Genomic DNA, 24,263 nt, shown 5'->3' with positions numbered 1-24,263 from the left:
TTATTATCTTATCATATAGATTTGGTCAAACTTGAGATCCATTGACTCTCCAACATTCATGGAATGACTTATAATTTGGGATGGAGGGAGTACTATATAGTACAACATATACTCTATCTGTCCTAAATTATTTGTCGCTTTTGGTTTCGGTGCCGTAAGTTTGACTCGATTTGTAGAAAATACGTGCAACATTTATATCCCTAAATAAATTTATTAAAAAACTGGATTCAAAGATCTTACCAATGATATCAATTATGTACCATAAATATTAATTTTTTACTATATATTTTGTCAAAGTTGTTTCTCGAGAAGCAAAAACGACAGATATTTTAAGACAAAGAGAGTATATTGCAAGCAGGTGCGTGGCCATGCATGCAAAGGGTTAGTCGATTTGCGCTCGTCAGCATCTTTTGCGCTCTAGAGCATAGACCCTTCGAGTAATAGGAGAAGAATATGCATGGTGAAATTTTTGCATTTTGGTCCCTTTTGAAAACATTTTTTACAAAAAGACCTATGCCAAAACGTTTGCTGAAAATAGACCATTTTTCGGCGTCTTAGAACATGACGCTAAGGTATGAGGGTCGGCGTCGACTGACACGACGCTGAGGTCTTGCCACGTCACGGACGACTCCGGTCGACGGTGACACGGTGGCGCATGGGGTCCGACACGTCGGCGTTGTGTCAGCCAACGCCATAGGCCCAACCTCGGCGCGGTGGGACTACACGTCGAGCTATTGGCACCATCCGGCGCACGGCCCAGGCGGCCCAACAACGCTTCGTGGCCCAATAGCTCAGCGCGGGGTCACTTAACGTCGAGCCACCAGACTCGGCGTGGCCTGACTCAACGCCGAGGTCTGGACTCTTGAAGCCACGCCGCGGCCCCCTTCTTCTTCCTCCCTCCATTCTGAAAGCACCGGCGCTCCTCTCTGTTCGTCTCCCCCACGGCCCCCATGAAATCCTAACCCCCAAATGTGACCCTAGGTGCCCGGATCTCGTCTCCCGAAGCTTCCTTGAGGTAATGGTCCCTCCCCTCCTCCAATCTATCCGCGTAGATATGCTTGCATTGTCTCTAATCATGTGGAATCATGGGTGTATGGTGTTTTGGTATATGTGTATTTGCATTTGCAAAATGTATGGCTTAGATTGATTGAGTGCATTGTTGTTTAACTGTTTTATGTGTTGAACATGTTAGGTTAGTTTGGTTTCTAGTTATTTTGGTCATTAGGGTTCTTTGTTTATTGTAGGTGTCATTAGGGTTAGTTATTTGTTGGTCATTAGGGTTAGTATGTATTTTAGTTATTTGTTGGTCATTAGATTTCAATTTTTATGACTAGAAATGATTATGTTGTTGGGGTTGAAAAAGTTGAAATGATATATTTTAGTTTCTACTTATTGGATTGAAACTTGCATGATATATTGATATGTGATACTACTTGTTCTGTGATGGCTGTAGATGGATAAATTAGTGAGGTTGCATCATGGAGGCCGTATTGTTAGGACAAGAGATAATAGTTTGGAATTTCTGGACATGTGTGAGGAGTTGTTGATTTTTTCTGAAATACTATCTTTGACCCAGTTAGTGAAGCGAGTGAAGGTTAAGTTAGGCTAGAATGAAGGAGACGTGCATATTCAGTTTGAAGGTGTCATAGATGTTGGGTCGTCGAATGGTCCTCGGATCAAGCGGTTGCTCAAAATTACAAGCGAGTCTAAATGGAATGATTACAAGGCAGTTGTATTGGCCTCAGAAGTGCGATCTTTGGATTTAGTAGTAAGTAAGGAGTCCGGCTTAGGAAATGATAACTTCGAAGCATGCCCATCTTCCCCGCTCACATAGGTTATGGCCCTTTGTCTGAAGAAGAAATACTTGTCACACGACTAGGCTACGGTGGTGGTGAAGGGTCGAGATGGCGACTAGAGGGGGGGTAAATAGTCTTTTCTAAAATTAATCGCGTCGGCTAACCAATATAAATGCGGAATTAAAACAATCGGTCTAGCCAAGACTATACCCCTCTATATATGTTCACTAGCACCTTGCAAAGATACTAATTATGCAACTAAGGTGCCGGGCTAGCTAGAGCTCTCCTAAACAATTCTAGAAGCAAGGTCACACAAACCTATGCCACTAGTACTTTAAACAACAAGGGAGCTCCTACACATGCTAGTAAGCAAAAGCACAAAGCTAACTAAGCTCACTAGCAATGCTCAATAATAAGGCAACCAATGCCTAATTAGAGAGCGTAAATACTTAGCTACACAAACTAAGCAATGTGACTAACAAGGTTACTAAAACCAAATTAGCCACGCAAGGGAGCTACTTCTATGCTACACAAGCAAGAAGGTAATTAGCAAGCTACACAAGCTATCTAATTACAAGAGCAACTACACAAGCTTAATATGTATAAAAGTAATTGCAAGCTTGTGTAACGGGGATGCAAACCAACGGGAAGAATAAGGTTGACACGATGATTTTTCTCCCGAGGTTCACGTGTTTGCCAACACGCTAGTCCCCGTTGTGTCGACTGCTCACTTGGTGGTTCGGCGGCTAATTAGCATCACCCGCTAAGCCCGCACGTCGGGCGCCGCAAGAACCAACCCCTTGAGTGAGGGTAGCTCAATGACACGCTTTTACTAGAGTTGCTCTTCGCGGCTCCCGCGGGGCGAGCACAATGCCCCTCACAAGCACTTCTTCGGAGCGCCACACAAGCTTCTTGCGCGCTTCGATGGAGACCACCACTAAGCCATCTAGGAGGTGGCAACCTCCAAGAGTAACAAGCACCACCGGCTTGCAACTCGATTACCTAGTGCCACTCGATGCAACCTCATGATGCAATCGCACTAGAATCGCTCACTCACACAATCGAATGATCACTATCAAGTATATGTGTGATGGAGGGCTCCCAAGCACTCTCAAGCATGGACACTAAGTCCCCTTTGGTGCTCCACACCAGCCATGTCCGAAGGCCACTTCTATTTATAGCCCCAAGGGCTAAACTAGCCGTTACCCCTTCACTGGGCAACGGTCGGGCCGACCAGACGCTCCGGTCGTGTTGACCGGACGCTGGACCTCAGCGTCCGGTCGCTCGCAGACGACCACGTGTCCCGGTTCCAACAGTCATTTGACTTGACCGGACACAGCAGCACTCAACTGACCGGACGCTAAACCCCCAGCGTCCAGTCGTTTCCAGTAAGCTCCCGAGCATGACCGGACGCGTCCGGTCGAATGCGATCGGATGTAGCCAGCGTCCGGTCACACTCCAGTTACTGCGTCACCGTACATCAGCCTGACCGGACGTAGCCTTCCAGCGTCCGGTGCATTCAGATCCAGCGTCCGGTCAGTTGACCGACGCCGGCATCTTCGCGACCAACACGTTTTCACTTCTAACTTCTTCACCCTTGCACCAATGTGCTAACCACCAGAATTTGCATCCGGCGCAATAGAAAATAGACATTCCATTTTCACGACACATGAGACCCATCTCACCCCTACAAACACCACCTCCTTTGTAAATATGCCAACACCACCAAGTGTACACCACCATGTGTATGTGTGTTAGCATTTTCACAATCATTTCCTAAAGGATGTTAGCCACTCAACTTGCCACGCCACTCGATCCTAGCGACAATGCAAAGTTAGATCACTCGAGTGGCACTAGATGACCGATATACAAACAAGTTTGCCCCTCTTGATAGTACAACCATCTATCCTAAACCCGGTCATAAACTTCTCTACACACCTATGACCGGTGAAATGAAATGCCCTAGGTTATACCTTTGCCTTACGCATTCCATTCCATCTCCTTCAATGTCGATGCAACACATGCACCAACACGATCAACAATGATATGATCTACTTCATATCATTACATGATCATATTGGTTCATCGATCTTGACTCTACTTGCTCTTCACCGTTGCCATCGTCCATCGGCGCCAAGTCTTGCTCAAGCTTCACCGCCACGCGGTCCATCACTCCAAAGCCTTCGACTTGCCCTTCACGCTTGCAACCGGTCCATCAAGCCAAGTCTTATCTTGATCTTCTCCACCTTGATCACATGACTCAATGTCATGTCTCATGTGTAATAAGCTCCTTCATCATCACATGTGTGAGCTTTGCAACATCTCCAAACCATTTTCACCTTCATGGCATATGTTGCTCACACACATGTACCTGTGGACTAATCACTTGTGTATCTCACATAAACACAATTAGTCCACCTAGGTTGTCACTCAATTACCAAAACCAAACAAGGACCTTTCAGGTGGTGAAGTGTTTGGATCGCTTGAGCATGATGGAGGTTGGTTTGAGGGCGATGGAGATGAGGAGGAGAATGCGGTTGCCAATGGTGAGGGCAATCATAATAGTGATGAAGAGGATGATGATTATGTAATTGGTGATGCAGAAGAAGGTTTGGACGACGCTAGCGGAGACTTTTCTATTGAGGATGAGCTTAGCGACGAAGATGATCTTAGTGGTGAAGAAGACTTTGGTGATGCTAGGGCTACGAACCGTTTTGACATAAAGATAGCTAGAGATGATGAATCCTTCGTAGAGGAGATAGCCGAAGACTCTGATGACGATCGCCCTATTGGTCGTCTCAATTTTTGGGAAATAGAGATATTGTCTAGGGTCTTGCCTTGGAGAGATCCACTAGTTGGTGATTTTGAGGACCTTAGCCATGGTCATAGGGCAGTAGCTGATGGTAGGCCAAGTGATACAACAGTGTCTGATGTTGGCGGTTGCCTCATCATACGGAAGGGCATATTGTTTGCTATCATGGATGAGTTGAAAACATGGTTGCAAGAGTACTCCATTGTACACAACCGACCTTTTAGGGTCATCAATTCATTCAAGGAGAAGAGGTACACTGTTGCTTGTGAAGAACAACAGTGTGGTTGAAGAGTATGTGCTAGGAAGAGGAAGGTAGGCAAATGGAAGATTACCTCAATGAAGCAACCACATGTTTGTGCCACTGCTGAGGCAGAAGAGAACCATCTGTAGCTCAATTCTAGGTTCATTGCAAGGCAGTTATGCCCCGTGGTGAAGCATATGCCAACCATTATGGTGTCTGCGTTGGTTGAGATCATCTTCCAACGGTACAATTACTATGTCAAGTATGAAAAAGCATGGAGGGCAAAGCAGCGTGCACTGGAAATAATATTTAGAAATTAGGAAGAAGCTTATGAGCGCCTCCCTATAATGTTGAACGCAATGAGGGCTGTAAATCCTGAGATGCACTTCGAGTATTTACCTAAGGAGGGTGAAACAAGGAATGGTAGCCAGGTATTTGGAAGGGCCTTTTGGGCGTTCGGGCAGAGCATCGAAGCATTCAAGCATTGTAGGCCCATCATCTCAATTGATGGGACCTTTCTTACAGGGAAATTTAAAGGCACAATGCTTGCTTGTATTGGGACAGATGCAGAAGACCAGCTTATGCCATTGACCTTTGCGATTGTTCAGAAGGAGGACATGGATAGTTGGTGTTGGTTTCTCAGGCTAGTAAGACAAGTGGTAATTGGTCTGGGACGTGATGTTTGTGTGATATTCGATAGGCATGCTGGCATTCTGAATGCCGTAGAACAAGAGATTTCTAGTTATGGCCAAATACATCATCGGTGGTGCACTAGACACCTTGCTCAGAATCTTATAAGGCGTGATCACACAAAGGACAACTTCAAATTATTTGAGGAGGTTTGTAGGCAGCAAGAGGTTCAATTATTCAAAGACAAGCTAGATGCCCTGAAGTTAGCCACAAATGTTGATGGCAGGCAATTCTTGAGCGAGTTGATGGCGTCGAAGGATAAGTGGTCACTTGCATATGACACCGGAGGTTGGAGATGGGGCTTCATGACTAGTAACATGGCAGAGATATTCAATAGCCTTCTAAGAGGTTGTCGTGGTCTGCCTGTGACTGCTATTGCCTTATTCACCTTCTACAAGTTGAATGCTTGGTTCGTTTCAAGGAAGAAGCATGCGAGGTCTCTATGGACAGCAGGCAAAGCTTGGCCACTTTTAGCATCTCAGGAACTAGCTTTCTCAAAGAAAAAGTTTAAACGACAGAAGGGTTCATGTTTTGATCCGATCAACCATAGATATGAGATTCTAGAGGGTGGTGGAACTAACATTGGTGGTGAAGACTGGGGTGCTCGAAAACATAAAGTAGTGATCAATGAGAACAAATGTACGTGTGGAAAACCGACCATATACCATAGGCCTTGCTCCCACATGATTACAACCTGTCGCCTTAGATGTGTTGACGCTGAGGTCCCTCCCCGTATGGCCGCGGAGTTCTCTTTGAGGAACCTAATGAGCACCTGGAATCCTCAGTTCGAGCCATTTCTTGACGAGAGTCAATGGCCTACTTATAATGGCCCCAAGTATGTGGCTGATCTTGGTTTACTCTAGAAGAGTAGAGGACCTAGGCGGTAGAAGCGGTTCAGGATGGACATGGACCGAGCCACGAAAGGTAGATCAACCACGAGTAAGGTTGGGACATATTTTGTAGAGGACACCCAAAAGAGCCGTTGCTCTAGTTGCCATAAGACGGGTCACAATAAGAGAAAATGTCCTGAACTACTTAGACAACAGGTATCCACCAAGCTAGCTACTTGAATTGCTTTGTGTAATAGTGCATTGGTTTACTTTTGTTTTTTTATTGTTATGTTACTTCGTACCACATATACATGCTTTAACTTATACTAATGCTTTGGTCAAACCTCTCCTTAACCTCCACATCCCACTCCTTCAGGCCTTCTAGATGCTGCTTGTCCGACTCCTTGATCTTAGTGTCAATCCACTGCTCAAAGTCACACAGTGGTGAAATGGTCTGTAAGAAAAACAAATTGTTACAAAACAAATAAATAAGCAATACTTAATATCACGAGAAAATTAATTAACACACAATAAAAATTCCTCACAATCGATGCACGGCGCTGTTGCTTTGTAGGTTCCCATGCATAATTGGGACACATCTAGTACCTCTGTCTATATGTTTCCTCATCTTCAGAGATGTCTACCTTGCAAGGATCACCACAAAAGCACATGGGTCGAGGAACACCTTCAGGGAGAGGCTTTAGGTCGTAGGGATTTGCCCTCTGGCGACTATAGCTACAATTGAAAGAATTTAGTCATATTAACGGAGAACCAAACCTAAACCTAGGGTTTTCTATTTGTTGCATAAATAATGAATAAACAGTGGGATTACCTTGGAATACGAGCTTTACCACGCCTTGGCATCCTAACATTACATAGAAAAAAAATCAATCCAAAGTACCTTGCAACGAATGTAAAGCTACTACCACTAAATCACCATACCTCCCAAATAAGCTTTTCATTACAAACCCTAAGCAAATTTGAATCCCAACAAACACAAAATTTAACTCAATGATTATAAACCAGAACATATACAACAACAGCAACCATACATTTGGGTCATTCAATTATTTAAACCACCATACATTGCACGAATGACATGAACATGAACCAAACCTATAATGCCAAGTTCAAAAAAAACACAAACAACCGAATCTAAATGGATGAAATGAAAGAGGGGAAAGAGGAGTATCTTGGCAAAACATCAAAACCCTCGATCTGGCCTCCCAAGAGCTGGATTTAAGATTTAGGGTCCGTGGGAAGAGAGAGGGAGTGGGAAATGGCCACCTGTTGATTCTGAATGGAGCCTCGGCGTTGAGTCGGGCCGCGCCGAGGTTAGCGTCTCGGCGTCAGCTGATCGCACGCCGACCTCTTGGCCCACGAAGCGTTGTTGGGCCGCCTGGGCCGCGCACCGGATGGTGCCAAGAGCTCGGCGTGACTCCCCACCGCGCCGAAGTTAGACCTGTGGCGTTGGCTGACACGACGCCGATGTATTGGGCCCCATGCGCCAGCCCCAGAGTCGTCGGTGACGTGGCAAGGACTCGACGTCGTGTCAGTCGACGCCGACCTTCATACCTCGGCGTGATTTCCTAAGACGCTTAAAAATGGTCTATTTGTAGCAAAAGTTTTGGCAGAAGTCTTTTTATAAAAAATATTTTAAAAATGGACCAAAATGCAAAAATTTCACAATATGCATGCACTCCGTCCATATGTATAAAGTGAAAAATTATGGCAAACACACGACACGATAGATGGCGGCAAACATTATAAAGCTAGCTTAAAGGTACCAACAGGGCGCACATGAACATGTACAAAAAGACTGGCTATGAGCCCCGGCCCCGTACTAAAAATTGGAAAGATTGGGTATGCATGATTCTCTATGAATACATCACCAACGTCGCAAGACCAGGAAGACGAATATTAGACTGATTCCTACCCATACCCATACGTAAGAACAAGGACTATTCGACATCTTGCCTTCACCTGTTCACCATGCAACTAATTTAACGCTTGCTATCTACCGCTACTACTAACTTTCGAACCTATATATACTCACTTATTTATTCTTGCTAGCTCCTGAATAAAAATGTAGTACTCCCTCAGTTTCAATTAAACTTTCGAACCTATATATACTCACTTATTTATTCTTGCTAGCTCCTGAATAAAAATGTAGTACTCCCTCAGTTTCAATTAATAGGTCGTTTTGGCTTTTCTATATACACAATTTTTACTATGTATCTAGACATATCGTATATCTAGGTGCATAATAAAAGCTATGATAACTTATAAATCCAAAATGACATATAATTTAGGACATAGAGTGGTACTAATTAAATAAAATATATTGGTAGCGTCTGCACCGGAGAAACTTGAAATAAATTCCTCAACGTCTGATGTGTCTTTTTTATCACCAATTTCTGTTGTTGACCCAACGCCATTGGAGACACTGTCGAAATTTTTGATTTTTTTAGTCATCGGTTTCATCGTCCAATTGGTATACAGTTGCTGGTCAGCTTGCAGTTTGTAGAAGTTTTGGTTTCCATGTGTCTATATATGTACGTGGTCAGATTAAGGGCACTCACAACCCAAAAACCACATGGTTTCTATATTCATTAATTAGAGCATCAACTAAACAGAAAAGATGATGTGGCACTACAATTAAAGAAAGGTTAAAGAAAGAAGAGGAGAAAATGATTTCTTAATAAGAAACCATATCTACACTTGGACCAAGACACGAAGGGATGTGATAGATTTTTTAAAAAAAAGAGTCAGCAGGGGGGCCCCTACCTGCATTTTTGTATATATATAAAGGAAAAAAATATGTACATGAGAATTATCAGATATGATAGGTAGATGAGTGAGAGACAATACATGTGATTGGACAAAAGCTCATTCTGTAAAAAGTCATCGTGTCTTTTTAGATTGGATGAATCTATACTTAAAAAAAATCAATTCATCGCCTTTGTTTATTATATAGACCATTAGATCATCGTAAAATCCAAAGATACATATTCTTTTTTTATTATTTTTTACTAGTAATCTCATAATTTGTAGAACCTCTCCCTGAACTTGGGGCTCATTTTAACACTGAGGTATACCTGTGTAATAGATATTTTTTAGATTACACAGCATAATACAAACACTCACAACGTAAGCACACTCACCCCTATGAACATACGCACGTGAATACTACTCTTATTAGCATCTTCGAGCACTACTGAGAACCATGTAGGAAAAGGTGCAGTGCTGCATTATAAGGATTATATTGGAATTAGATATATATGCCTCACGGCTCGAGCCGGTATTGGCCACCGCGAGAATATAGCCAGCGGGTCGGGTCCTGCGCGCGTGTATGGTCTCGCGCACGCACACGACGCCCGCTACCAAACCGGTGGCGTGCGTGGACGTACGTTGTTCACCTGGAGATGAAAGCAAGGTTCGTGTTGGTTCATGCGATGGATCTCGATCCGATCCATAGACGAGGGGCGGGCGCGGCAGAGACAGATAGGTGCACGCATGGAGATCAGAGTGCGCTGCAGTACAAGTTGATTCACGCGGAGAGCGATGGATGCATCATCAATCTCGTCGACAGAGATCAGAGGTAGTACGCGTACGTCCCCTTCCATTTATCCGTGGTGCAGTGCAGTGCAGTGCAGTGGGATATGATAATTCAGCTCATCCACAACGAACTCTAGTCTCTAGCTCAACGTATGTTAGTATGTACGTGCAGTGGCGGAGGGAGGCAAAAGATATATCGACCAGCTGTAAAATAAGCTATTCTGTAGTCACCTCTATTTACGATAATTTTATATACTAATTTATGATAATATCAATACATATTTACAATAGTTGAGTTATTATAACACATGAGGATATTTACCATAACGTTATAGTAAACCACTTAGTAAGAAGTTACTATAATCTCGTAAATTAACGTAGTAATTATCGTAACTCAAAGTGGCTACACAATAAGTTATTTTGTAGCCGGCTACAGGCAAATGTCGGCGCCTACCATAATGTAGGACAAATGTCGACGCCTACAACGCCGTTTGTGTTCTGACATGTCTGGAAGGCTGCAAAGTATCCTTATAGCATGGCCTGACAGTACTGCCCTGCAGGTGTGTAGGGTACGATCATCGGTTTTGCGATTGACTTGAGCGCCTAACCTTATCTACTCCGCCAGATTTCTTGGGTCCTCACTAAGCGGGCGTCCTCGTCCGGTCGTTCCCAGTTGGCTCCGACCGCATCGGTCGGAGAAGAGCCGTAAGCAGAGGTTCGGTGTATTCCCGGTCGGAGAAGCGGGTCGGAGTCGGAAGCGAGCGTCATCCCCTCCTTGGCCGGGCCTTCCGGTCAGAGACTGGATCGCTCTTTCGGCCTGTCGTTAGGTATCTGGGCCGGCCCAGGAGTTACGCGTCGTTCGTAATGCCGTCTGCTGGGCCGAGCTTCTGTTGGGAAGCGGGCCCATTAGGGACCCCAGGTTTATGAACCCGACACACACAGTATACAATGCTACTGCATTTACATAAACCTATATATGATTATGCATATTTTTTAGTCAATTTCCCAAAAATGAAATATATATGCATATGATCATACATCCAAACTACTTTTTTTGTTCCAAAAACAATTATGGCCATATAGTCGCTCGTCCTCTCAGTGAAAAATACATGTCCAAGCATGTTCTTGAAAAGATCTGGCTACATGGGAAATATATGTAGTTGAATGTTTGTGGAAGTCTGGAGAATTGATTTTGTGACATCTGGTTGTTGTGCATGAAAAGAGCTAGTGCTAACTGATGATGTACGGACGACCCTACTTCTAAAACAATGATAAGGAGGAGAAAACGACATTGGGAATATTCTTATTCTAAGATCTAAGGTTTTTCTCCTTCACGCAATAAATATTTTGTTATGTATATAGTTATATATTTATCTATGTGTTGTGCCCCAGTGTCCTTGAGAAGAATGCCTAGAAACATACATACCCTGTCTCGCTCCATATACCTAGGGTTTCGGCAACAACATGTTGCAGTGGAGGCAATATTCCACCGAAACACTGACGCTGAACAATCTTCCTAGTGTTTGTTTAGCATTTATAGGCAAAACGACCGTTTAAATCATTAGAGCTAAACGATCGGACACACAGTTGGTTAATTTTTTTAGTGTTTTTTGAACCAACTAAATGGGTCGAGTTCGAGTAGGCTCCATTTTTTTAAAATAAAGGTTGCATAGAGCATTGCTCATAAACTTTCAACTTGGCACATGACGGACGATCAAACGTGGCCACCATAAGTTGTTTCGAAAATGCTTGTTTTCTGTCTTTGGTACAGTGTAAGTGTGTTCTTTTCGCACGTTAAGGATATATACCAAGGAATAGAACATCAGACTCGCACACGGCATATATACATCGGGTCAAAATAGAATCGAGGCTGGCAGAAGCAATGTGGATCGTGGAGTCGCCATTGCATTCTTAACTAGTCTATTTCATTTAGTTATGCCCAACGCCATCTATAAGAATTATCTTCATTTTTGTGCAGGCTTTACAAGGCCAGAACAAGTTACTGATTTAACAACCACCCTGTTCACTTATTGGTTTCAGCCAGGGCTTATCGGCCAGCCAACAATATTTTTCTCTCACAACAAACCAGCACTAGCCGGGTTTATCAACCCAGAAACCAACCAATGATCAGACTGAACATTTAAAAAAATGATATGAAGTTTTGGGAAGGATTTTTTGGCCGGAGATGGACCCAACCCCGTCCACCTACAAAATGCATGGCAAAGTGTCCTTGTAGGCTTGTACCACAAAGATCCCCTAGCTAGCTAGCCTTTTCACTCCACATCTCCACTAGGGCCTTGTTTAGATTCTAAGTTTTTTCACTTTCTCTTCATCACATCAAATTTTTAGACACATGCATGAAGTATTAAATGTAGATAAAAAAAATAACTAATTACACAGTTTGATTGTAAATTACGAGACAAATCTTTTAAGCCTAGTTAGGCCATGATTGGACAATAATTATCAAATACAAACGAAAATGCTACAATACCAAATACTGATTTCTAACCGCGATCTAAATAAGACCTAGCAATCCATAGTCAAGGTTGATGGGACCAATGCTGATTCTCCACTGCGGAAACCCCTGCGCGACCTTCCTGGGCAACGAAACGAAAGCGCCCACGATCCTTCCCCGAACGCCAAGAGGTATCCGCGTTATATGCCAAACCTGGGCAAACCGCCACGCAGCGGCTGCACACGCCACACCACTCGTGCTCGCTGTCTCGGACCACATCTCTGGCCAGTAGCCTCGGCTTAACTTCCGCTGGGCGTGTATTTTTCATTCAAAAAATAAACCACTGACGCATGAAAAGCACAGGATACCACCGCTACCATTTCACGCAGCACTGGAAATTCCAGGCTGCAATCACATCACGAGCATCAGCTAATTGTCCACAAAACGGAAGCCGAAACGGTAAAAAAAAAGTGTACTTTCTTTCTGGCGGTACAAAGTTCTCATCGCTACTTAAAACAGACAACTGATAAAGCCGGCTGAGCTGTGAATCAAACTGCCATGGACTGTCCATGTGGAGTTAACAACAGAGTACGACGACAGCCATAATCAAGAACCAAGATGTCCACGCTTCGTACAAGGATCGTCTATTACCGACTGATGACGTGAATAGCAAGAGCTCGGAAGCGTTTCACAGCCTCGCGATGACGGCTTCGACCTCGGCAGGGGTGTAGAGGTGGTACTTGGGGGCAACCTTGGCAATATCAACGTTGTTTGGGGTCACCTGTTTAGAACGGGAAAATAAGATCACATATTGATGAATGGTTCGACAGAGCTGGAGTATGGACTATGGAGTGGGTCTGTCATGTCCTACCTTCTCTTCCATAACCTGCTTCAGGATAGAAAGGGCTATGGTCTCTGCCTCCTCGAGGGTTAGTTCCTGCATAAGAAGTCAGCAGGGCATTACTCTCGATTCTCTTTCATACAAGTAACAGGCAGCTCCATGTTTTCCGTATCTGCTATCAACATTGCAGTTACGCATACACTTATACATGTTACATGTTTTTGACAGGACATAAAGAGCGCCATTATCATCCCATTTTACATCCTTGTGGAATAGTGAAGCAAAATTTTGCAATGGCGTAGCATATTAAAAGAATTGTAAGCAGCACTGCAACTGAGGTAACGCTCTCAGACACTTCTTAACCAGATTGAGTTTATAAACACTTATCTGAGCTTTGATGTAACTAGGGTTCACAGTTAGCATATCTCTTTGGAATTGTACAATTACTAGTTGATTAGTTTAGCATCTATCTTGTATCATACCTTGTTGTACTGCTCCTGCAAGGAGCTATCAGCTCCCTCAGAGCCTGATCCAATTGCCTTTGCGTTGCATTGCCAAAAAGTACCAGATGGGTCAGTGTAGTACCTGCAGCACACAAAAGACAAACCATGAACTCTTAGAAGTACAGTGGCTGTGTATTTGATCATGACAGGATTTGTCCAACATGGTGAGATAAATGATGCCATGATTGCAGAATGAGCAGGACATAAAAAGGGCCCGTTCTAACTTCTAAGTGCCTGATCTCCACACAATATTCCATTAATATAAGCATCTGCCAGCATGTACACATGAGACCCAATAAACTCATGTCTGAGAGTTGGCTAAACTTCCAGTGGTAAACAAAGAAATTTCCCCGCAACTTATTGGAAGCAGGGAAAGAGTTACTTTTCTACTCTACTTAATACAAATATGTACCAAATCATGAAATATGAAGCATGAGCAAAAAAAAACAGAAAATTACTACTGAGGATCAAAGTTGACCTTTCTATACGGAGTATATACCTTAGGGTATCCATAGCGTTTAAGGCCTTAAGGGATCCACCTAACATAAGGTCTCACCCTGCTATGTATAAAGACCCTGTGTCTTAAGAGTGGATCCCACACAAGAAATAATAATAAAAATCTACCGCACACAAAGGAGGATGAGCGTGGAGTTGCTGGGGCAGTTGGGTGATCGAGGGAGAGAGAAGAGAATCTAGGGAAAATCGTGTTTTATTCCATGAGGTCGGGTATTTGGGCTAAGACCGGTCCTCATGCTTTTGCTGCTAGGGTCGAGTATAAGACCAGCCATGTAGCGTACGAGGTTGACTCTAGGAAGCTTAAGACCCCTGAATTCACAAACTGCGGATGCCTTATGCATGTTATAAGTGAAGACCTTGCACAATGGAAAGATAGCTCAACTATAAAAGCATGATTGGAAAATTATTGGCTGCAGGTTCCATGGCTTTCTGTTTTATCGTATTTTAACTGGAATTCTACTTTTCTTATATATTTTCCCGGTCAAAGACAAATAATGGCCTTCTGTTTTATCATATTTTTACTGGAATTCTACTTTTCATGGAAGCTGAACAAACCGTAAGTCTACACTCTACAGTAGACTCTACAGCAAAGAGACATCGACCAACAACAACAACAACAACAACAAAGCCTTTAAGTCCCAAACAAGTTGGTGTAGGCTAGAGTTGAAACCCAACAGAAGCAATCAAGGTTCAGGCACGTGAATAGCTGTCTTCCAAGCACTCCTATCTAAGGCTAAGTCTTTGGGTATATTCCATCCTTTCAAGTCTCCTTTTATTGCCACTACCCAAGTCAACTTCGGTCTTCCTCTGCCTCTCTTCACGTTACTATCCTGACTTAGGATTCCACTACGCACCGGTGCATCTGGAGGTCTCCGTTGCACATGTCCAAACCATCTCAACCGGTGTTGGACAAGCTTTTCTTCAATTGGCGCTACCCCTAATCACTCACGAATATCGTCGTTCCGAACTCGATCCCTTCTTGTATGACCGCAAATCCAACGCAACATACGCATTTCCGCGACACTTAGCTGTTGAATATGTCGTCTTTTCTTAGGCCAACATTCTGCACCATACAACATAGCAGGTCTAATCGCCGTCCTATAAAAACTTGCCTTTTAGCTTCTGCGGTACCCTTTTGTCACATAGGACACCAGACGCTTGCCGCCACTTCATCCACCCTGCTTTGATTCTATGGCTAACATCTTCATCAATATCCCCGTCCCTCTGTAGCATTGATCCTAAATATCGAAAGGTATCCTTCCTAGGCACTACTTGACCTTCCAAACTAACATCTTCCTCCTCCCGAGTAGTAGTGCCGAAGTCACATCTCATATACTCAGTTTTAGTTCTACTAAGTCTAAAACCTTTGGACTCCAAAGTCTCCCGCCATAACTCTAGTTTCTGATTCACCCCTGTCCGGCTTTCATCAACTAGCACTACATCGTCCGCGAAAAGCATACACCAAGGGATGTCTCCTTGTATGTCCCTTGTGACCTCATCCATCACTAAAGCAAACAAATAAGGGCTCAAAGCTGACCCTTGATGTAGTCCTATCCTAATCGGGAAGTCATCCGTGTCTCCATCATCCATCACTTGTTCGAACTCTAGTCACAACATTGCTGTACATGTCCTTAATGAGCCCAACATACTTCGTTGGGACTTTATGTTTGTCCAAAGCCCACCACATAACATTCCTTGGTATTTTATCATAAGCCTTCTCCAAGTCAATAAAAACCATGTGTAGGTCCTTCTTCTTCTCCCTATACCGCTCCATAACTTGTCTTATTAAGAAAATGGCTTCCATGGTTGACCTTCCGGGCATGAAACCAAATTGGTTCATAGAGACCCGCGTTATTGCTCTCAAGCGATGCTCGATAACTCTCTCCCATAGCTTCATAGTATGGCTCATCAACTTAATTCCCCGGTAATTTGTACAACTTTGAATATCCCCTTTATTCTTGTAGATCGGTACCAATATACTTCTCCTCCACTCATCAGGCATCTTGTTCGATCGAAAAATATGGTTGAACAGCTTGGTTAACCATACTACAACTATGTCCCCGAGGCATCTCCACACCTCGATTGGGATACCATCCGGTCCCATCGCCTTACCTCCTTTCATCCTTTTCAACGCCTCTCTGACCTCAGATTCTTGGATTCTCCGCACAAAGCGCCTATTGGTGTCATCAAAAGAGTCATCTAACTGAAAGGTTGTGTCCATATTCTCACCACTGAACAATTTGTCAAAATACTCTTGCCATCGATGTCGGATCTCATCCTCCTTTACCAAGAGATGCTCCCTTTCATCCTTAATGCACTTAACTTGGTTGAAGTCTCGTGTCTTTCTCTCACGAACCCTAGCCATCCTATAAATGTCCTTCTCTCCTTCCTTCGTACTCAAATGTTGGTAAAGATCCTCGTACGCTCTACCCTTTGCCACACGACCACTTCATCCAAAATAGTGTTTACCATGCCAATCCAGAACGAGCCAGCAAAAAGGAAAAAGAATGCATGATAGTACAATGAGTACATCCCACTTTAGCATGACAGTCTAAAAAAGGGCAGCATGATAGAAGCAATTACAATGCATGATAGTACAATCATTCTATACATAAGAAAAAAGAAGTAAAACAACACGCTTTAAGGGAAAAAATGGATTCTAAAGCCAGCAGTTGAAGAAAACCCAGTTCAGTTAGCTAAATGGATCAATACTTACAGGCTAGGTCCATTCTCATCATGTCCAGCAATTAGGAGAGAGACTCCAAATGGCCGTGACTGCACAAATAGATAAGTACATAAGGACTCCAACTCCATAAATAAATGAAGTGATTACAACTTTAAAACACTCATATATGAGTTATTTTGATGGAAACATAAACTACAGGAAACTGGGTGTATAAATGCTGCAAAGATAACTAGTGGGTTGGCAACATCAAAATATAGTTGGTAAATGGGAATGTTTTTGACCTTTTGTAACTGAACCTTGTCAAAGTAACCATGATGTCAATCTTCATCATTAGACCCTTGTGGTAATATAATGCTCACAGATGAAAGAGCCAATGCAAGCAGTGTAGGTCTCGACTAATTATTCATCATCGTTTGTAAAGTTTGGTAGCATCTGTTATCTCTTCTCAAAGTACTCATTACGGGAGTACTAGCGCTAACTAGAACCCCTAAATGATCTGCTAGGTTCTGTTTCCTCCACAGTAAAGAAAAAGTGAAATAAAATAAACAGGTAACCATCAAACCACATTTAGAATGCAGCAAAACTAAGATATATGTGTAAACCCCTTCAAGAGGCGAAAATGAGGTAGTCTGCATCTAATTAGTATTGTTTCTTTCGTCCTGGAGGTGGTATAATAACATAAATGAGGCTCACCATTGACTCTTCGTCACCTTCACCAAAGCGCAGAGCTAAGTCACAGATAGCTTGAGTCGAAGATTCTACGGTCATTGGCTCCCCGTACGAGAACCTATGATTCTGATTGTAAACATGGCAAGTCAGATTAAGGGATCAAGCTTTATAACATGTATAAATATGTATATAACCCAAGAAAGTACCTGAGTTTCAACACGAGCATGCTCGACTAGTGTTCTAGCATCAGCAATAAGTCCACTCATGGCACAGCCTATGTGCTCATCAATTTCCATGATTTTTTCCACGCTGCTTGGTTCCTATGACATCACAGAGCAAAGAAACATTGAATTCAATGACTAACAATTTAAACATGAAACAGAATATAACATGAAAACCAGAGGCTAAGAGGAGCTGCTATATCCTCTGATAAAACTACTCCTGTTATCAAGCCACAAAATTGCATGAAGAGAAGAGTTTAAAGCACTATGATAGCTGGATGACAACATATTGCGGAAAAAAATGCATAGAATGCAGGGCTGAACCAACAAGGTAACAACTGTGTGAAAGAGCTACCTAAAGTTAAACCTTGTATAAGAAGTCATGAGAATTCAATGATAGACCAAATAAGAGGATAATCATACAAACATAAGTTTGGCCAGCAAGCAATGTTCTCAATTTAATATCCTGATGTTTGTAGCCATATGATTAAGCACTACGACCAGTTAAGAAGAAGAAAAGGTAACTCAGTAAGTACCAGCAGTGGCGAGGTCACACGTTTCTCAACAGCGAGGACAACACCATCCTTTGTCTTCAACCCAATCGCAGTGGATCCCAACTGTTATAGCAAAAGAAACAGCAATATAAGCATCACTTCGTCACAAATACCCACATAAACCCGGCGACTAAAAATCTTGGCATTTTAGTCCAGGTGTTTGTTCTTGAGCTATTCTCTACTTAATGCCAATGACACACAACAACCTGCCTGTCAAGGGGTAAAAACTAAAAAAAAAGAGACATGGCATCTCAGCTGAAATTGACACGGTAGTAAACTAACAAGACACAGAACCACAAAACCTTTTTACACAATAGCAAACCTCAATTAGTATGAACGAGTGACTTCATCATTATATAACACCCTAAATTCATAAATCCCAGCAATTCTGTTAGTCCTAAGAAACCCACTTACATCATTTCAAATTTGCACTCACACAACTGCCAACCACCAAATCTAGCCCCGCCCTCCAAAACAAACACAACTGCTGACGACACACAGCAAGCCCGCACAGCCACTCGGCATCTTGGCACCCTCGCTGCTCAGATTCGATCCAGCACCTTGCCATCCAGCTACGACCAGTGTTCAACTAAACAGCGTTAAACAGTAAACCACGGACACCTATTCAGTTTAGGCCATAAATGGCCCTGTAAACAGTCTTGCCATATAAGAAATATTCCCTTTGTCCCAAAATACTTGACATTCTAGAACATTTCAGGCAGATTAAAAGAGTGAAATTACCGCCGTCCGTCGATGCCCCTATTTAGGGGTTGTTCGATTTTTCAAGCGCTGCAGAGGAGGGTTGATTTAATGTACATGGGCCTCACTGGCTATCTAAGTGCTACAGTTGTGTTAGAATGTCAAGTTTTTTGGAACAGAGGTGCTATCGACAATGTCCATCATTTGTCATCTGAGAACTTCATATGTCATTTGTCATGTGGGAACTATCAATAATTCTCTAATTGCTAGAACACTTAATTTCACCTTTTTATTATAGACACTCGCTAAACAATGGGTGAGCTACTGTTTAGCGTTTAGGCTAACACTCGCTACGACCCCAAACAGAGAAGCAAGAGAAATCTCACCTTGATGGCCTCGATGGCGTACTCGACCTGGAACAGCCGCCCCTCCGGCGAGAAGGTGTTCACCCCGCGGTCGTACTCCGTCCTGCAAGAACCCACCCCCAGAGAAATCTCAGCCGCATCAGACACCAGACGCGCCGCCGGCTAATCGAATCGGAGGGTAGGGTTTAGAGAAGCGAAAAAACAGAACGCCAGAGGGATCGGGTACCTCGTGAGAAACATCTTGGCGGCGACGGCGGCGGATGCGGGATGGAGCAAGAACTCTGCGTCGGCGCCTCCCTCTCTGTGTCTCCTCTCTCTCTCTCTCTCTCGCTTCCCTCTCGCAAAGTCGCTTTTGATGGCTTCTGTCCTGAGCTTCTTGCGAACGAAGTTGAAAGAGAGCCGAGATGACGGCGAGATGTTAACGGAGACGGCGCGTCGCGAAACTTACAGGTAGGTCCCACGTGCCAGGTAGACGGTCCCAGCCGCGGGGAGGAATTGGGCCGTGAATGACAGAACATGGAAAGCGTGGATGGGCCGAGCAGGTGCACCGCGGATCATGCCGTCCGACATCCCTGCATCCGCGCAGTTCAGTTTCACCGTATCACGTCCCAACCTGCGCTGTTCTTGATTTTTTTTAACACTTTTTTAAACTAATTTTAAATCTAACGCTGTTTTTTTTCTTCAAAACTAGCACTTTTAGCCGCGCCTATTACCACGGCGCGACGATGGTGGCGCGACAGCAGGCTGACGTGGCGAAGACTGAGGCCGCTGACTGGTGACGTGGCAGGATCTGTCGCGCCACCGATCTTGGCGCGGCAGTACTAGGACGGTTTAATCAGAACTTTCCGCGTTGATAGTGGGAGTTACTCTACGTATTACTTGACGTAAAATCAATAGTGGATTTATTTCTGTCTTTTGTTGAATCTTTTTCACGGCTCGATAGAGAATTTGATAAGTCAATGATTTTTTTCGTCTTTCATAATACGGTTAACCACCATGTTAACTAATCGATTATGAAAAATTGGATCGGATTTTGCGGTTCTTGTTTCTGCAGTACCTCGACGTGATATAAGTGTAAAAGAGGTTCAAGAATTCGTTTTCTTTTTATAAGGGCTAAAAATGATGCACTTATTTTTTTTGTCTTTTTGGACCCATATTGTAGGATCGGCAGCGACGCTACCATAGACCCCGGCTTTCTCGACTCCTCACGCAAGACGTCGACCACCGACGTCGAGATACGCCGGGACTGTCGGTTCTCAAACTAGTTGCTACTTAATCTCGTCGACAGTGCTGCCGATTCTCAAACTGTGAGGCTCTTTGGGTACCAAACGGGACACCACCTAGCTAAGACATGCCAATCTCGTCCTACGACCAATCGTCCCACTGGTCGTGCTGTCTGTGGAAGCTCGGGAGATTGTGATATAGTGTATATCGAACAAGACACATGTATGATAGTAAAGAGAGCGTAATCTAGTGCTGTGTCAAGACGTCGAGACCATCCGTGTACTCCCTATACTTGCGCCTCGTATTACCTCTAACTAACTCTACTTCCGTCTAGATATACAGAGCTGTGGGGAGTGTATCATATCCGTTCCATTGCTGCATTGAACACGATAATGAATTAGCCATTAATAATCTCATTATATGTAACTACCTCGTAGAATATAGTAAACCAAAGTACTTACCGGTAAACCAGTATTAAGGGGTCTTTCAACGGGCCATCGTTCTCAACACCAAACTTGGAGTGGTAGGAGCAACCTCCAAAGTTCACATACCCTGAGGTGCGACGACAGGCAACACATAGCTGTCGATACGTCCATATCAGAACTGTTCTTCCACGGCTGGCGTAGTATGTTAAGGAAGATCCAACGGATGGTGTTGCCCGAGACGTCTAGAAAGAGGAAAGCACCAAGGAAGTGCTAGAGCCACACTCTAGCGAACCTATCGATCTGAGCCTCCTCAGCCTGTGGGTCCAAGTAATTAAAGCGCTCTGTGATCTAGGACAACGAAACTCTAGAACTTTTCCTAAAATTAACCAAATAAAATGAGACCCGATGACTGCAGGAAAGTAATGTAAGTATTAAATAGGCTTGAATTGCTCACTTATTTTTCTTTAAAACCTCGTCGTCCGGTAGAAGAAAGCTAGTGAATTGAGCCATCAGCTCTCTCTAGTGATCGTTGTCAACTATACCCGTCACTAAAAGTCCTCCCAACTAAAGGCCAAAGATAGTCTTCGCGTCCTGCATGGTCAAGGTCATCTCGCAGCAAGGTAGGTGGAACATGTGGGTCTCAGCCCTCCACCTATTATAAGAATAGAACGACTGTTAGTTGACTCAAATTTGTTATAAGAATGTTTATGTACAAAGAAGACACTCACACATGTCTACAGCTACAGTAAGTAGTGCTGGGTCAAGGAACGGAAGACCGTAGTTGACAACACAGATAAGCTCGAGGAAGCCGGCACGCCGTATATACGACGTGTAACGCTCATCCCACTGATGCGCCCTGGTGTGCGTGCGGGGCCTCAAAGTAGGCAAGACCACCTGTGTGTCGGTGTCACTTAAAATGTGTGCTCGATGCTAGTCGTCGTACTCTACCTCAAGAATAGAATACAACGGGTGCTGCGTGAGAGGGACCATCCTGTTACAAATTAATAAATAAAGGGTTAGAGTATTCAAATTAACAATATTCAAATTAATATTATATAAAGCACATGTATATATTCAAAGTAACATTAATAGGCATATTAAACAACTTCCCTAGAAAAATAAGCATTTGACGAAACTTCATCAAACCATCTAAATCGCCTTATCACGCACTATTAAGTACAGACAATCAATCCCTAAACCCAAAATCCTAACTAACAATAACCTAAACCCTAACAATCTAACCAAAACTACCTAACCTAAACCCAAAATCAATCCCTAAACCCAAAATCCTAAATAACAGTAACATAAACCTTAACTATCCTAAATCACTAACAAATTCTAAATCATTATCCTAAATCACTAACAAATCCTAACAAATTCACTAACCTAATTATCTTAAATCACTAACCCTAACTAAAATAACAATCATAATAACATGAAATCGAGAGAGCCTACCTTATGAGCGGCCGGTCGGCGGCCGTGACGCGCCGGCGTTCGTGGCGTGGCCAAAGTGGGTGGGTGGCCGGATGGGTGCGATGGTCGATGTGCAAGCACGGCGGTAACAGGCGCTGCGGGCGCGGTGGCGGCGACGCTTCGGACAGGGGTGGTAGGCAGGAGGCAGGGCGGGCGGCTCGAGGGCAGGGGTGGCTCATGGACGATATTTATATGATCCTGCCACGCCATGAGCCGTGGCGCGTCAGGGCCGTGCCAAGATCGGTGGCATGACAGACCCTACCACGTCACCGGTCAGCGGCTCCGGTCTTCGCCACATCACTTTCCTGCCGCACCACAATGCATGACACGACATAGGCATTTCGCCATGCCATGACAGTTGTATGTATCCGTTCACGTAACAAACCCTGGTTCTGCCTTTGCGATCTCGCGTAACAAACCCCAGCAACACGTTGGAGCGCTTGGCGGCGGCGGCAGCAGCAGCAGCATGTCGACACCACGCGGCGCCATGGCGAGGTAGGAACAGGAGCGGCAGCGGTAGTGGCAGCTGCAGGTGCTGACCACGCTCGACGCCACCAAGATGCAGTGGTACCACTTCACGGCGATCGTGGTGGCGGGCATGGGCTTCTTCACCGACGCATACGACCTCTTCTACATCTCGCTCGTCACCAAGTTGCTCGGCCGCGTCTACTACACCGGCCCCACCAAGCCGGACCCAGGCACGCTGCCGCCCAACGTCGCGGCCACGGTGAATGGCGTCGCGCTCTGCGGGACGCTCGTGGGGCAGCTCTTCTTCGGCTGGCTCGGCGATAGGCTCGGCTGGAAGAGCGTCTACGGCATGACGTTGCTGCTCATTGTAGTCTGCTCCCTTGCCTCTAGGCTCTCATTCGAGAGCACGCCCACCAGCGTCATGGCCATGCTCTGCTTCTTCCGTTTTGGCTTGGCTTCGGCATCGGCGGCGACTACCCGCTCAGCACCACCATCATGTCTGAGTACACCAACAAGAAGACCCACGGCGGGTTCATCATTGCCGTCTTTGCCATGCAGGGCTTCGGCATCCTCGCCGGTGGCATCGTCACGCTTGCGCTCTCCGCGGTGTTTCGCAGGGTGTTCCTGGTGTCGGCGTACCGGGTCAACGCCATGGCATCCACCGTGCCATAGGCCGACTACGTGTGGCGCGCCATCCTCATGCTCGGCGTGGTGCCCACGGTGCTGACGTACTACTAGCGGACCAAGATGCCTGAGACTGGACATAGGGCACCTCTTGCCTGAACCAGTATAAACCTTGTGTCTCTTTACATCACCATCCAGAATTGGGAGCACGCAGTACATTTTTACTAGTTGGTTGAGGGCCCACTAGTCCAAAACACCAACAGTTGGCGCGCCAGGTAGAGGAACTCCTTCGTGTCATCTTCATCATCCCGACAAGTTCTGGATGGCAAACCCCATGCGACCACTGCGTCTTGGCATGATAATCTAGTTCGGGAGCCTAGAGTTCATGTCTCTAGGATATGCGTACGATATGGTACTCCTCTCACCTAGAGTCCCACCGATCGTCGATGACATCATGCCCCAGTAGCCTAGGCGTGGGCGATGCCTAGGCCGCCACTCTCATCGTGCTCGCCAGGTATGGCATGGGCGGGACCACCCCGACCCCATGCAAGCTCAGGGCGACACGTCGCGCTCTGCCGGTATCCCCTGTCCAGCTGTTGGTATAAGGTCCCTG

The 24,263-nt window shown here is 44.6% G+C and overlaps 1 protein-coding gene and 1 pseudogene across 1 annotated transcript; one reads left to right on the top strand and one right to left on the bottom strand.

Annotated features, from left to right (window-relative positions):
• Positions 1-12,731: 12,731 nt before the first annotated feature.
• LOC136535688 (proteasome subunit alpha type-5-like) lies at positions 12,732-19,825 on the bottom strand. Its single transcript, XM_066528052.1, has 9 exons — positions 19,663-19,825; positions 19,458-19,539; positions 18,355-18,435; positions 17,804-17,917; positions 17,622-17,723; positions 16,959-17,017; positions 13,706-13,808; positions 13,254-13,319; positions 12,732-13,163 (listed from the first exon to the last, which is right to left on the bottom strand). Exons 1-9 carry the CDS (start codon positions 19,674-19,676, stop codon positions 13,071-13,073), a joined length of 714 nt encoding a protein of 237 aa, XP_066384149.1. The 5' UTR covers positions 19,677-19,825; the 3' UTR covers positions 12,732-13,070.
• Positions 19,826-22,909: 3,084 nt separating this feature from the next.
• On the top strand, positions 22,910-23,809 carry LOC136537442 (probable inorganic phosphate transporter 1-12; annotated as a pseudogene).
• Positions 23,810-24,263: the final 454 nt, after the last annotated feature.

The sequence above is a fragment of the Miscanthus floridulus genome, chromosome 2, assembly GCF_019320115.1.
Source record: "Miscanthus floridulus cultivar M001 chromosome 2, ASM1932011v1, whole genome shotgun sequence".
Lineage (NCBI taxonomy): Eukaryota > Viridiplantae > Streptophyta > Magnoliopsida > Poales > Poaceae > Miscanthus > Miscanthus floridulus.
The sequence above is the reverse complement of the archived record's forward strand: the minus strand, read 5'-3'. Positions and strand labels throughout refer to the sequence as shown.

Bases quoted from the DNA above. Each gene is read 5' to 3' on its own strand.
- LOC136535688 (XM_066528052.1), bottom strand. The intron at 13,809-16,958 runs GTAAGTATTGAT...TGTGTGCTGCAG, and splicing joins GATGAGAATGGACCTAGCCT to GTACTACACTGACCCATCTG. The intron at 13,164-13,253 runs GTAGGACATGAC...CGTTCTAAACAG, and splicing joins AGCAGGTTATGGAAGAGAAG to GTGACCCCAAACAACGTTGA.